This window comes from Triticum aestivum, chromosome 2A (assembly GCF_018294505.1).
Source record: "Triticum aestivum cultivar Chinese Spring chromosome 2A, IWGSC CS RefSeq v2.1, whole genome shotgun sequence".
NCBI lineage: Eukaryota > Viridiplantae > Streptophyta > Magnoliopsida > Poales > Poaceae > Triticum > Triticum aestivum.
The window spans coordinates 74,081,543-74,095,010 of NC_057797.1; the positions used below are offsets into that span (position 1 = coordinate 74,081,543).

The following is a 13,468-nucleotide window of genomic DNA, read 5'->3' on the forward strand; positions in this document are numbered from 1 at the left end:
CTTCTTCTCCGGCGAGTATCCCCGAAGCCAACCCCTGAGCCAGTGTCCTCCCCTCTATTCCCTCTCTCACCTCCATCTACTACTGCTCCGTGACGGCTGGAGCTGCAACGGACGTGGCCGGCGAAGTTGCGTCCATGGGCGGAGCTGCACCTGAAGAAGGTGCTACAACCAGCATCCGCCCGAGCTGGTGAAGGCGACCACAGGTGTTGCAACTAGCGATAAAAAAATCTTCAACCAGAAGGACGATGAAAGCTGGGTCGGTCCCATAGAAGCTGCAACCGGCGTCTAAGAAAGCTACATCCGTTGATGGAAAAAGCTTCAACTGACAACAGAAAAGGCTTCAACCGGTGGCGACATAAGCTACAAACGATGTGAAAAGCTACAACCGGCTACGGCGAAGCTGCAACCCATCGCCAGTTTTGCTACAACCAGCCTTTTGTGTTTTGCTAGAAACCAGCGCTCACTCCCCGACCATGGCCGACGACCCCCAAGTGTGCTACAACCAGTGACCAAAAGTGCTACAACCGGTAAGAAAATTTGCTACGACGGGGCGAAGCTGAGGTGCTGCAACCGGTGACAGGCCAGAGCTATGAACTGCGACCACCGGTCCGGCGAGCAGCGACCGTGGCAACGATGAGACGATGGTTTTTGCTTCGAGCACGTCTTGATTTTGCTACTACCGGGTAACGTTTTTGCTACATGCTTTGTACACAGAAAACTACAACCATCGACAAAAAATGCTACACCCTTCCATGAAAAAAGCTTCAACGGAAACCATGGAGAAAGCTTTTCAACCACGCACTGAAATGAAAATAGTTTCAATCATTTATAGAAAAGCTTCTACCGTAGAGGGAAAAAGTTTCAACCATTGAGAGAGAAAGCTATAACCAGACTCTGTACAATCAGAAAAGTTGCAACCGTTGACAGAAAGCTTCAATCATATGTGCGAAAAGCTTCAACCTGGTGACCGGGGGTGGGCAAGATGAAGATGCTACATGTTGGTTTTTGCTGGAACCATACTTTTTTTGCTACAACCGGTGGACATTTTTGCTGCTACAGACAATCCGAGGAGAGATGCATCCTTTTGTGAGCTCGCCGTCTAGGCTTGTGTCCGGCGAACCGTCGTCACCGGAGCGTGGCTGTCATGCACTGGAGTTGCGAGCGGTGTCACCGGAGCTGCAAGCCTGCAACCATGGGCGCATGCTGCTGCATCCACAAAGGGGAGAAACACATGAGGTGACACAGGTGACGGCGGCAACCGGCGGCGAGGGCGGCGACCGGCGGCGAGGGCAGCAGCCGGTGGTGAGGAAGATGAGGAGACGCGGGAGGTGGTCGGCGCGAGCGGGGGCGGTCAGCGCGTGCGAGGCGGTCCTCTCCCTTTTCCAGCACGGGAGGTTGACGATGGGAGAAAGGCGAGGTCAGATTTGACGGTTATGCGCGTTTAGATCCTACCGCTCTGGGCCGACCGCCGAGTAATTGGGCCGGCGCGGGCGCCCAGCGTTGCCCTAAACATAATAAGTTACGTAGCCCAGGAGTGATAGATTCTGTTCAAAATTTCCGTCCGAGAGATAAAACATTTTGAATATTTAGACTAGAAAGAATCTTTTTGTCGACATTGCATGCATGCCCAGATTCAATGTGCTCCCTCGATGGGAAGGGACGCGCGGGTTAGAGCATCTCCAGCCGCGCCCCCAACAGGCCCTCCCCAGGCGTTTTTGCCACGCCGGCACCAAAAAACGGCCCAGTCGCGCCCCCAGGACGCCAAAAACATCGGCTCGGGCCTTTTTTCCATCCGGCGATCACAGGACGAACCCGGCGCACTGGGGGGCAGTTGGGGGCTCCGGCGCAAGGGAAAAGCGCAGCTGGCCCACGCCGTCAGGGGAAAAGTCAAGGTTTTCTTCCCCGACTCGCCTCCCACCCCCCGCGCCCTCGGCCGCCAGTAGCTTTATCCTGGTGCCGCCCGCCGCCTTTCACCACTAGATAGCCATTCCACGCCGAAAAAATAGCAGAGCTTCGCCGCGGCAGCCCCTCCAGCACCAATTGGGCGTTTCCGGCCGCGGAGGGGCAGTTTAGCGGCGGGAACACGCCCACCGGGCGCAAGGTGTTCGGCGATTTGCCTGCCTCGGCGATGGACTCGGATGACGAGGAAGCGCTCGCCGCGCTGCTGGAGGAGGAAGCCGAGGCCGCCGTTCAGGAAGAAGAGCATCTCATGGTGCTCGCCGCCCTCGCCCAGCTGCTGGCGAGCAATGAAAAGCCGCGACGAGGTGGCTCGGCGCCGGGGAGGGTGAAAGCAAAGAACCGGCATCGTTTCGAAGGCTACTGCATGCTCTACTCCGACTACTTCGCCGATGCTCCACTTCACGGCGAGAAAACATTTCGGCGCCGTTATCAGATGAGCCAAAAGCTCTTCCTCGGGATTGTGAATTCCATCCGGGAGTTCGACAACTACTTCAAGTGCAAGATGGATTGCACTGGCGCACTTGGATTCACCTCCATCCAGAAGTGCACGACAGCGATGAGGATGCTTGCATACGGAGCTCCCGGTGATTCACTCGACGACTATGGGCGCATGGCCGAGTCCACCAGCATAGAGTGTTTCTACAAGTTCTGTCGGGCAGTGGTGGCAGTGTTTGGACCGTAATACTTGAGAACACCCAATGCGGAAGACACTGCTCGGATCCTAGCACAGAATGCAGCAAGAGGATTTCCTGGGATGCTTGGAAGCATCGACTGCATGCATTTGAAATGGAAGAATTGCCCATTTTCTTGGCAGGGGATGTACAAAGGCGCCAAAGGCGGTTGCAGTGTGGTACTTGAGGCGGTGGCCACACTGGACCTCTGGATTTGGCACTCCTTCTTTAGTATGTCAGGAACTCACAATGACATCAACGTGCTGCAGTGCTCTCCTGTCTTTGCCAAGCTTGTTGAAGGTCATTCTTCTCCGGTGAACTTCGAGATCAATGGGCGGCACTACAACAAGGGGTACTATCTAGCTGATGGCATCTATCCCAGATGGTCGACATTTGTGAAGACGATCTCAAACCATGTGCCAGGAGGCAAGAACGCCTAGTTTGCGAAGGTTCAGGAGGCTTGCAGGAAGATTGTCGAGCGGGCATTTGGTGTGCTTCAATCTCGATTTGCTGTTGTCCGGTACCCCGCTCAGACCTGGTCGAAAGATCAAATGTGAGAGATTATGACTTGCTGTGTCATCTTGCACAACATGATAATCGAGAGCGAGCAAGAAGACCTAGTGTTTGACACTGAACCATACTACAGACAGGGTCCTCTAGCCGAAGTTGATCCCCAGCTACCGGCAACCTGGACTGCCTATCTCAGTATGCGTCAGGAGATCCGAGACCCACAGGTGCATCATCAACTGCAGCAAGATCTGATAGAGCATCTATGGAGGCTCAAGGGCGACGCCGGGCGCTACGTGTGATGAAATATGAGTTTTTATTTGTTGAACTATATAATTTGTATTGAACTATTTGTTGTTGTACTATTTTGTTGTAGTATTTGATATTTCTGTGATAAAATATGTGATAAAAAAATTTATGTGCATAATTGAACGCCAAACAACGGCGAGCCACACCGCATATGGGCCCTTTATTCACCGAAATGGGGCTGAAAAGTGTGCCAATTTCGGCGCCTGAGGGCGACGACTGGGCGCGAAACCACCCCCAGCGTCGATTGTATCGCCGGCTCGTCAGAGGGCGATTTTTATGCGTCCTGGGAAGCGAACGGCTAGAGATGCTCTTACATGTGTGAAAATTCAAAGTCAAGAAAAAAGAAACGCTCGAACCGACTCGCCTTCCTGTCTTGCCGCGAACGAAACGATCAAGGACGCGGAACCGCCATCGGCCAGGGCATCCATAAATACGGCCCGGGGCTGACGGCTCATTCGTTTTCCCCCTCGCCTTCTTCTTCCTTCGCTCCGATCCGCCGCCCACTCTCATCTCGACGGTTCAGTTCGAGCTCGAGGCCGCGGCAGCTCGTCCGTGCCAACGTACGTGCCGGATGCCGTAACTGGCTTCTGTTCCGTACTACGTTACTGCTCTGTTTCTTGCTTCTTTGCATGATCGTGATGCAGAGCAGCAGAGGAGCCATGAATCGCGAAACGCCGCCGTGCGTGCCGCGCGTTTTAGCCTTTTCTGAGCCCGCAAATCACGCCTGGTCGCCGCCGCCGCCGACTGGTCGGACGGGCAGAGAGAAGCACCGCCGGAGAAGAAGAAGAAGAAGAAGAAGAAGAAGAAGCTGGATCTGGGAGAAGGGATCAGGAGCACCGCAAAATGAAATTCCACCGCTAATTATAACCTAACTAAAAAGAATCTGTTTAACTTCTGGATTCAGGGTTTGCTTTGCTCAAGCAAGATTTACATCTTTCGACGCATCAGTTCCTTCCCCTCTTTGCAGTTGATTCGTTTGCTCTGTGAGTAATGCATGCGACGGAGATGAACGTCACGACCAATTACTGCTTACTACTGCTGCTAGTGCAGGCATGCGTCTGTGTCACTGATGATTCACGGCTTGGATGGAACGGGCTTCAAAACTTGCCTGCTTTGGTCTATGCAAATGCAGCTCCGTTTAATCACAAGTTTACAGCGCGTCTGTTTTGTTTGCGTCGATCGAAACAGTAACAATCTTAACAAAAATTCGCAGTGCAGGCCTGAACATCACACTCCCAAAATCATTCAGAGTCATCCATCCAGACTGGTACATTTCGAGATGAGAAGCACAGTCCATCCTCTTCTTGTTGCGGTGGCGGTGGCGGTGATGATCCTGTCGCCGTCGCTGTGCCCCGCAGCCACTGCATGGGGCATCTTCTCCTCCTCCCCTAAACCCACGGGCCAGACCGTCGCCGCGCCAACGCTGCCGGACGACGGCGGCGACGGCGGCGGCAGGATGGTGGTCGACTTCTCGATGGAAGGCGGCGGCGGCGGACCGAGGGGCGTGGAGCTGCTGGACGGCGCGCGGCGCAGGATCGCCGGCCCGGCCTCCTGCTGGGGCGAGGCGTACCGCGGCCTCTTCGCCAGCTGCGCCCACATCATGGCCGACAAGGAGCGCCAGTCGAGGCTCGCGTGGCGCCTCAGCGCCTGCTACCAGCAGGACTCCGGCCGCCCGCCGCTGCCGCCCTGCGACGACCGCTCGCGCATGGTGCACTGCCGCAAGCGCCTCTCCGAGCACGAGGAGAAGGTCTTCCTCGAGTTCTTCCTCGAGACCAACACCCTCTGCCACCAGCTCCAGTACGCAATCATATCCAATCCGCCATGATCGTCTTCTTCCTCTTCTTCTTGATTGATTTGTGAATCGTGCGCAGGGCGGAAGCGTTCAAGCAGAGCACGGAGCGGCTGGTGAACGACCTGACCCGGGCGGCAGCGGCGGCGAGCGAGAAGCTGTCGGCGATCGAGGAGAGGTCGGACCAGATCATGCAGGAGTCGAGCAAGCTCCAGGGCTCCATGTCGTCGATCGTGTCGCAGACCGAGAACCTGGCCGCCGCGTCCGACAACCTCAAATCCCGGATCGGCGACGTGCTGGCGCAGTCGGCGGCCATAGCCGAGCAGTCGAGGCAGATCGCGGCGGCGCAGGCGGGGCTGAGGGAAGGGCAGGAGGAGATGCGGGGCCGGATCGACGCCGGCATGGCGCGGGTGGAGGAGGAGTACGCGCGGCTGGGCGAGGAGATGGTGAGGCTGAAGGAGGAGGCGGCGGGGATCGAGCGGGAGGTCAGGGCCGTCGGCGACGCCATGGCGGCGCGGATGGAGGGCCTGCAGCGCACCGCGGAGGAGATCGGGACCGCCGCCGGGCAGTCGCTGGAGAACCAGCGGGAGCTGCTGGAGGGGCAGGCGAACGCGACGCGGGCGCTCGGGGAGCTCCACGGCTTCCTGAGCCGGGCGCTGGAGGAGAGCAGGGAGGCGATGCAGAGGCTGGCGCGGTTCGGGCGGCAGCAGCAGGAGGAGCTGCTGTCCCGGCAGGAGCAGCTCCGGCGCGCCCACGACCTCCTCATGCGCAACTCGGAGTCGATCCTCCAGGCCCAGGTCTTCTTCTCCCTCCTCTGGTCTGGTACTCTGGTTTGCAAGACGTGCTGAACCGCCATTGATCCGGAGCTCGATCGGTCGATGCGCATGCATGCAGGAGGAGTTCAGCGCGAAGCAGGCCAGCATCTTCGCGGCGCTGGACAAGCTCTACGTGCTCCACAACGCCATCCTCGTGGAGTCGCGCTTCATCAAGGCCTTCGTCTTCTACAGCTGCGTCGTCTTCCTCCTCTACCTCCTCACCAGCGCCAAGCAGACCTTCGCCATTAGAGGCCAGCTCTACTTCGGTAACACACATCTTCTGCAGACTCCGATCATCGTTTCCTTCGCTCCATCGGATCATTTCTTCATGCGTTTCTTGGATTTGACCAAACCAGGTCTGTGCATCACGCTCGTGGTGGAGGTCGCGCTCATCAGGCTGGGGGGCGCCGACGACGACCTCAGCAGGCCGTTCTGGGTCGTGTCCAAGGTGCTGCTGCTCCGGTCGGCGTTCCTCGCCGCCGCCGCCGCCCAGATCCTGCACGCCATCTTCGCCTTCAAGTACGGCAGCCCGTGGAATCCCGATCTTGAACCGCGGCGTCACAGTACCAGTACGTTGATCTCATCTGATTTTCCATTTTTATGCTGCAGGGATTACGAGGTGCTGAACCATGAGCTGCTCCAGACGCTGGTGGAGAAAGTCCGGGCGATCGAAGACAACGCCGCCGGTGAGCTTTTCATCCGCCGTCCCTTGCCCGCCAACTGGTGTTTGGATTTTGAAACGTAATGCTGGCGCCGAATCTGAACTACTAGTAAGTACTTATCATCCTCCTCTGGTCCAGGAGACAAGATGTGTCCATGGGGGACAGGCAGTGATGATGAAAGTAGCCTCAGCGACTACTCGTGGGTCTTCGACGAGCTGCAGGACGACGTCGACAGCGAAGTCGACCCGGACTTCGTGCTCCGGGAAGATGACATCTGCAGGAAGGGCCACGGTTTCCGGGAAGAAATCGGCGAAAACTCACTCTCAGCGCCGATCGCCATGAGGAGATACAACCTTCGGGCACGCATTACCCCACGGTGACAGGCACGGAAGTAGAACATATATGTGCAGAAATATTGCCCGAAGTTGAAATTGTTAAATGTCAGCATTTTGCTGAAGAACTGAAGGACAATGCGACAACTTTTTTATAAACTAATGTCCAAGTTGTCTGAATCTACAACTTGTGAAGTCATAAAGGGAAAACAAAAAGCTTGGACAAAACATCAGATTAAAGAAATATTCAATCTAACATGAAACATAACTCGAGAAATATTCAATCTAACAATGAAACATAACTTGAGAAATATTCAATCTAACAATGAAACATAACTTAAGAAGTGTCCAATCTAACATGAAATATAACTGCAGTAAGAGTTAACAGTAAGTTGCAGTGGCATGCCAAGTAGACCTAAAAGTTCCATTACTCACTCAAACGAATCTAACATGACATATAGCTGCTTGTAACAAATGAAAAAGGACAACCTAATGTACAGAATTCGACTAACTGAGCTCCCTCTCTCCCATCTATACACTGCGGTTTGAAAAGAATCCGTACATGGAATGAATTCATGGATCTTGAAAAAATTCATCGCTGCTTGCCTTGGTCGTATAATCAGATCTCCCCAGCTTCCAGGAACTGTTGCTGAGTAAATTGTCCGTATTGAAGAATTTCTTATGCACCAAATATCACATAATGTATCACCGAGCACGGGCAGTTGATGGTTGTTTCGAAGAGCGTCCAGACTTGTGTTTCCGTTTCTGGTTGCCCCCAGGAGGGTCCACCAGCGGTCCAGACCAAGTAGGCACGGTGGTCTTGTCGTACGGAAATACGGTACTGAATGAAGACGGGTCTGGGGGCTCAAATGTAGGTTCCATGTGATTCGAACAACCCAACGGATAGCCGAGTGCACCATCTTGATGTGGTGGAGGGAACTTTTCGCTCTTGCTCTTCGCATTTGCATGCGTTATTAGCCTTCTTTTCTGTAAAAGGGTAAAGTTGAGTCCAGATTAGCATTTGCAACAGCGGACATGGCAAGCAGAAAAAAAGGCTCATGCAGAAATGAGAAACTGTAGCTGGTAGGGAACCAAGATAACTTGACATACGTCGATATTTGCTTGAAGTTCAGCATTTGCCTCTGGTGCTGGAACAGCCCTTGGCCGATCCCGCGTCCTTGTCTTCCTAGCTCCATCACCATTAGGTCTACTACCAGCAGCTCTTAAACTGTTTTTCATCCAATGAATAAGCCAGTAAGCAATTTATACAGTGCAAAAGCTCAAGCTTATATCAGCCAATGAACAAGGTCAAGAGGTGGAGAAATAGAAGATATTTACAAATATTTTCGGAAAGAAGCTTTAAATATACACCAGAAAGGTGAGACAAATTGTTATATGACAGCATGACTCATGATGATGTCTAAGCAATTATTCCCAACAAGCTCCCAGGAATACAGGAATCTTGGCAGTTGGCACGATAGTCGAGACTTACTTTTTAGTACTACAAATAAGTATACGGCTAGCACCCACTGAAGTTACCTTTTGAATTAAAGAAATGTTATTTTTCTTCCTTATATCCTGCTGTGCTGTACAGTGTTGTCAAGTTATGCTTTCCTGTTATCAAGTTCATCGCAGCATTCTGCAGAAGTAGGCTCCTACGGCAAACTAGATTTTAGAATACTCCTGTAACTGTATTCCTAACTCTACTCTATAACTTCCAACAATTTCTTCGGCACTCTTTTCTCTACTATCTTATATAAATTGGAGTTTCTCTACTACTATCTTATAATTGGAGTTGGTGGTGGTAGAGACGAGTTCACCTCCCAACTCCATCCCAATCCACCTCATCCATCCAGGGCCTACCAGATCCCTTCTGTCCAACAAGCCACCCTGTCACTCATGTTTTGCATAGTAAAGTACTCCCTCGGTTCCAAAATAGATGACTCAACTTTGTACTAAAGTTAGTACAAAATTGAGTCATCTATTTTGGAACGGAGGGAGTATTTTATAAGTACATGACATTACATTATTCTTTTTCGCGGCATGAACCAGCCAGTCAATCCACCAGAGGATTTTCTTCCTGCAGCGGCTCCTCCCCAATCCGCATGCTTCGACTGCTACTCCAAATTTCCATTGTCCTAACTTTCAAATTTCAAAATCCAACCACGGGTATGCCGCTGCAAATCTTACCATGGTGCTCCCATGGTCACTGTGGTTACGCAAGTGCAGCGTTGCCTGCTTGATTGAATTTCTTTTCTCCACATTGTTGCAAGTGCAAGTGCAATTATTTTTGTGGTTCCATAGCAACGCACGGGCGAATGCTAGTTTGTTTCAACGGCCCATCTATGCCATATGACTCTGACTGTGCATGCTTTCTCAAACCACTACGGCCCTGTTTGGTAGCAAAGTATTTTCTAAGTTTTCTGTGAATACTATAGTTTTTTTGATTATCACAGTTTTATTTACAGTGAGCTGTTTGATTGCCCCTAAAAACTGTGGTTTTAATACTACAATATCGGCAAAACTGCAGTTTTTTCTCTGCATAAAAAAAAGAACTCAAGACCTCTTTTTTTAAAACTGAGCAACCGAAAAGAACAATGCAATGCGTCTAGCTTGGCTGTGCGGTTGTAGTTTGTGCAGCTTTATGACATGGTGAAGTTGCTGCCGGCTACGCCATGCTGCCGGGTGCCCTCTTTGGTAACCTACAAGCCCTGAGCGTTGGTGTTCAGTGGAGGTCACTTTGTGCTATCTTCCGTTCTTATGCATCCAGATGGCAACGACTAGCTAGCTAGAAAAATGGCTGCTCTATTGCTGTGTACATGGCCGTTCTTAGTCTGGTCAGGCATGCAACTACGCTGGTAAACTGAATTGTTCGCTAGCTAGCATTTTTAAGTCGCTGCACCAAACAGGTTCTCAGTATCGTGAATACTCTGAAATATTATGTTGTGTCAAAACCACGGTATTTGATACCTACAGGATAAATTACTGTAGTTTTTTGATACTTTGGTTTTTACAATACTTTACATGTTTACATTTCTATGTTGTGAAGAGCTTAATGACATTTTAGAGCATCCACAAAGATAAGGCAAACGCAAATGCAGAAAATCAACACAAGTTTCTAAGGGAAGGAAGGAGTGTTAGGATGACAAACCGTCTAGCTTCTTCATCTCTTCGTTTTGCATCCATCTCTTTGCTTGGTGGGTATTGGGGCAGACTTGATGGATCACAAGCCCGAGGTTCCGTTTTAAAGAACTGTGTTGGTAGTGTAAATATATGTAAGTTATCAAATACGGTGTAACAACAAGGAGCAGCAATGTAGATACTTCATAAAAAAATAATTAAATAACTAGCCCTCTACCAAAGTGTTGGCAAAAAACTTAAATTATATCAAAATTAGAATTCGGGTTCTGTCTTACAAATACCATGTTAAATATCAGAATCACATGATAAACTCTAGACAAATTTCGAGCATAATTTCATGGACCTATATGAACCTAAAAGTTGAAACTCTGAACAGAGGAAAAACAAGATACCGTGATCTCAATGAGATTCCAATGAATTGGATTCAACTCTAACATCAAGAGGGCATATAACTAATCAAATATCAATATTGCAAGTTTAAACGGATACAGAAGACGCAATAATCTAATTTATTGACGCGGCGCATAGAAGTTCCATCTATTGCATGACTAATTTATTTGCCATCCTTGTGTCAATATCCAACGAGTTGAGAATTTCATTCTTGTTACCAATTTACATCAAATAGGAAAAGAATGGTAAATACTCAGAAAACTTACATCACTATTTAATGCATCAGTTGCTGTTAAACGATCGGCAGGATCAATTGATAGGAGTGTTTCAATCAGCCGAAGTGCTGATTGCGGGAAATCTTTGAATGTCTCTGCTATTCGCCTTTTGTACGGCTGCTGGGGCTTAAATATGGTTGCATGAGGCAGCTTTGATTTTTTCCAATATTCTTCAGCGGGGGATCCGCATAGCTTAAATATTTTATGCAACTGTTCTACCTGAAAAGAAGACATGATTAAAAAACATTGTAAGTATACAATTAAAATAATGTGGGGATAAAGTATTACTATATCACTTAAAAGTGTAACACAAATAGAATTGAAGTATTCATGACAGATATGAACTGCAAACATGCAACAAAGTATTAGGCACTGATTCGGTATGCTTTAGCAACAACAACAACAACAACAACAACAAAGCCTTTAGTCCCAAACAAGTTGGGGTAGGCTAGAGGTGAAACTCATAAGATCTCGCAACCAACTCATGGCTCTGGCACATGATAGCAAGCTTCCACGCACCCCTGTCCATAGCTAGCTCTTTGGTGATACCCCTGTCCACACATATTCGGTATGCTTTAGCATTTCCACTAAACTTTCTGAGACAAACTCACACGTATGATTTTCAAGTATGCAGTCTAAATATTTGCAAAGATACTGGTAGCCAAAATTTCAACTCCATTCTTGTCCAAAATGACAGCTTTTATAGGACCAAAGGGCATATATGATAAAAGAGTAAAGGTTATAACAAAGTAATAAGAGCTAGAATAATCTTTAACATTTACTCCAGTGGTTTTTATAGCAGTGATAACATAAAAATTGTTCTTCACCATGTTCTATGTTGCCACATTTCGAGGAAAACTGTTATGCCCGATGACCAATAAAGAACAGGGGCGTACCCAGGTTCAACTACCCGGGTGCACAGGACACGGGTGCAAGATTGTTTTCTTGGTAATTTTTGTGTATAGTATAGTGTGTGACACCACATTTTTGGATGGGAAATATGTGTGGTTTTACACTGAGACACCGGGTCAATTTCTCTCTGGTTCCGCCCCTGATAAAGAACAACATAATATGTGTGGTTTTACAGTGAGACACCGGGTCAATTTCTCTCTGGGTCGGCCCCTGATAAAGAACAACATTTGGAAGTAGTGCTTATTCTATCTGAACATGCTCTAAATTGTATATCATTTTCATCAGCAAGGCCATCTTGCACGAGACCTGCCTTAAAATGTTAACGAGGTTTGCATGGAATGGTTGACAAGCTATGAACAGTACACCAGCAAAATCACACTTGACAGAATCAACTTTAGTAACATTTGTGGGAAAAAGGCAAGTGTTCCATAGCTAACCTCGGTCCGTCCCGGCATAATAGGCTTCCCAGCCAGCAGCTCGGCAAGGATACATCCGGCACTCCACAAGTCCACGCCCACTCCATAATCTGTAGCACCCAACAGCAGCTCTGGTGGCCGGTACCAGAGTGTCACCACGCGACTGGTCATCGGTTGCTTATGGTTCGGGTCGAAGAACGACGCCAGACCAAAGTCCCCAATCTTGAGCACACCGTCGTCATCCAAGAGCAGATTCGAGCCCTTGATGTCACGGTGCAGCACTCCCTGGTTGTGGCAGTGCTCCAACCCTGACAGCAGCTGATGCACATAGCACTTGACCTGCGGGGCATAAACACCTCGGTCAGACTCGACTAGCTACACCACAGCACACTCTAAGTAATATAATTTGTCACTATGTGGCTGCTCCAGCTAAGTGGGATCTTGACCTGGGGCAGTGTGAACTTGATGTCGGGGCTGGCGGCGAGGCCGGCGAGGTCGTGGACCATGTAGTCGAAGACGAGGTAGAGGCTGCAGGACATGCGGGAGGTGACGAGGCCGTAGAGCTTCATGACGTTGGGGTGGTCGAGGCGGCGGAGGATGAGGATCTCCCGGGCCATGAACCGCACGCTCTCGGGCTCCAGGTTGTCGAACCGCACCTTCTTGAGCGCCACGATCTTGCCGCTCAGCGAGTCCCGCGCCTTGTACACATTGCTGTACGTCCCCTGCCCGATCTGAAACACCGCCGGGCTCGCTCGTCAGACCCAAAACAAAACAAAAAAAAACACGAAATTCCTCCGGCGGGCGCTGCTGCCGCGGCACGGATCACGGGGGAGCGGGGGGCGCACCTTGTCGATCTTCTCGAAGGTGTCGGCGCGGCGCGGGGTCCAGCCGTTGATGGCCTCGCCGGCGACGGCGGAGAGCCAGGCGGGCCAGCCAGCGGCGACCTGCTCGCCGCGCGCCTTGTTGGCGAAGCTGCCGCCGAGGCGCACCTCCGGCCCGTGCCGCGACGACCGGGACCGCCGCTCCCGCTTCACCGGCGCGGCGACGGCGACGGCGGCCTTCTCGCCAGCCTGCTGCCCCTCCCCCGCTGCCCCCGCGGCCGCAGCGGCGGCATCGGGGGCGGCCCCCTCCTGCTTCGGCGGGGGGTTCCGGCGGCGGGCGGCGTCGGGGCTGGGGGTGGAGGCGGCGGAGGGGCGGCCGTGCACGCAGCCCATGGGGACGGACGGACGGGTCCTCACCGGAGACGGCGCATGCGGGCGGGCGGGCGGTGTCGCCGGGAGGCCGCGCGCG

General features: G+C 51.3%; 2 protein-coding genes across 2 annotated transcripts; one reads left to right on the top strand and one right to left on the bottom strand.

Annotated features, from left to right (window-relative positions):
* Positions 1-3,951: 3,951 nt before the first annotated feature.
* Positions 3,952-7,180, top strand: LOC123187583 (protein GAMETE EXPRESSED 1). The gene is made up of 6 exons (XM_044599487.1): positions 3,952-5,243; positions 5,318-6,032; positions 6,130-6,316; positions 6,407-6,569; positions 6,660-6,736; positions 6,851-7,180. The coding sequence occupies exons 1-6, from the start codon at positions 4,516-4,518 to the stop codon at positions 7,090-7,092; spliced, it is 2,112 nt and encodes a 703-aa protein (XP_044455422.1). The 5' UTR covers positions 3,952-4,515; the 3' UTR covers positions 7,093-7,180.
* Positions 7,181-7,321: 141 nt separating this feature from the next.
* On the bottom strand, positions 7,322-13,462 carry LOC123187582 (probable serine/threonine-protein kinase At1g54610). Its single transcript, XM_044599486.1, has 7 exons — positions 13,024-13,462; positions 12,625-12,909; positions 12,200-12,517; positions 10,842-11,069; positions 10,196-10,296; positions 8,155-8,272; positions 7,322-8,031 (listed from the first exon to the last, which is right to left on the bottom strand). The coding sequence occupies exons 1-7, from the start codon at positions 13,390-13,392 to the stop codon at positions 7,750-7,752; spliced, it is 1,701 nt and encodes a 566-aa protein (XP_044455421.1). The 5' UTR covers positions 13,393-13,462; the 3' UTR covers positions 7,322-7,749.
* Between the last annotated feature and the right edge of the window lie 6 nt (positions 13,463-13,468).

Bases quoted from the DNA above. Each gene is read 5' to 3' on its own strand.
- LOC123187583 (XM_044599487.1), top strand. From the start codon at position 4,516: ATGATTCACGGCTTGGATGGAACGGGCTTCAAAACTTGCCTGCTTTGG. The intron at 5,244-5,317 runs GTACGCAATCAT...AATCGTGCGCAG, and splicing joins ACCCTCTGCCACCAGCTCCA to GGCGGAAGCGTTCAAGCAGA. The intron at 6,317-6,406 runs GTAACACACATC...TGACCAAACCAG, and splicing joins TAGAGGCCAGCTCTACTTCG to GTCTGTGCATCACGCTCGTG.
- LOC123187582 (XM_044599486.1), bottom strand. From the start codon at position 13,392: ATGGGCTGCGTGCACGGCCGCCCCTCCGCCGCCTCCACCCCCAGCCCC. The intron at 12,910-13,023 runs GTGCGCCCCCCG...GCGGTGTTTCAG, and splicing joins CCTTCGAGAAGATCGACAAG to ATCGGGCAGGGGACGTACAG. The intron at 10,297-10,841 runs GTAAGTTTTCTG...CTACCAACACAG, and splicing joins CTGATGCATTAAATAGTGAT to TTCTTTAAAACGGAACCTCG.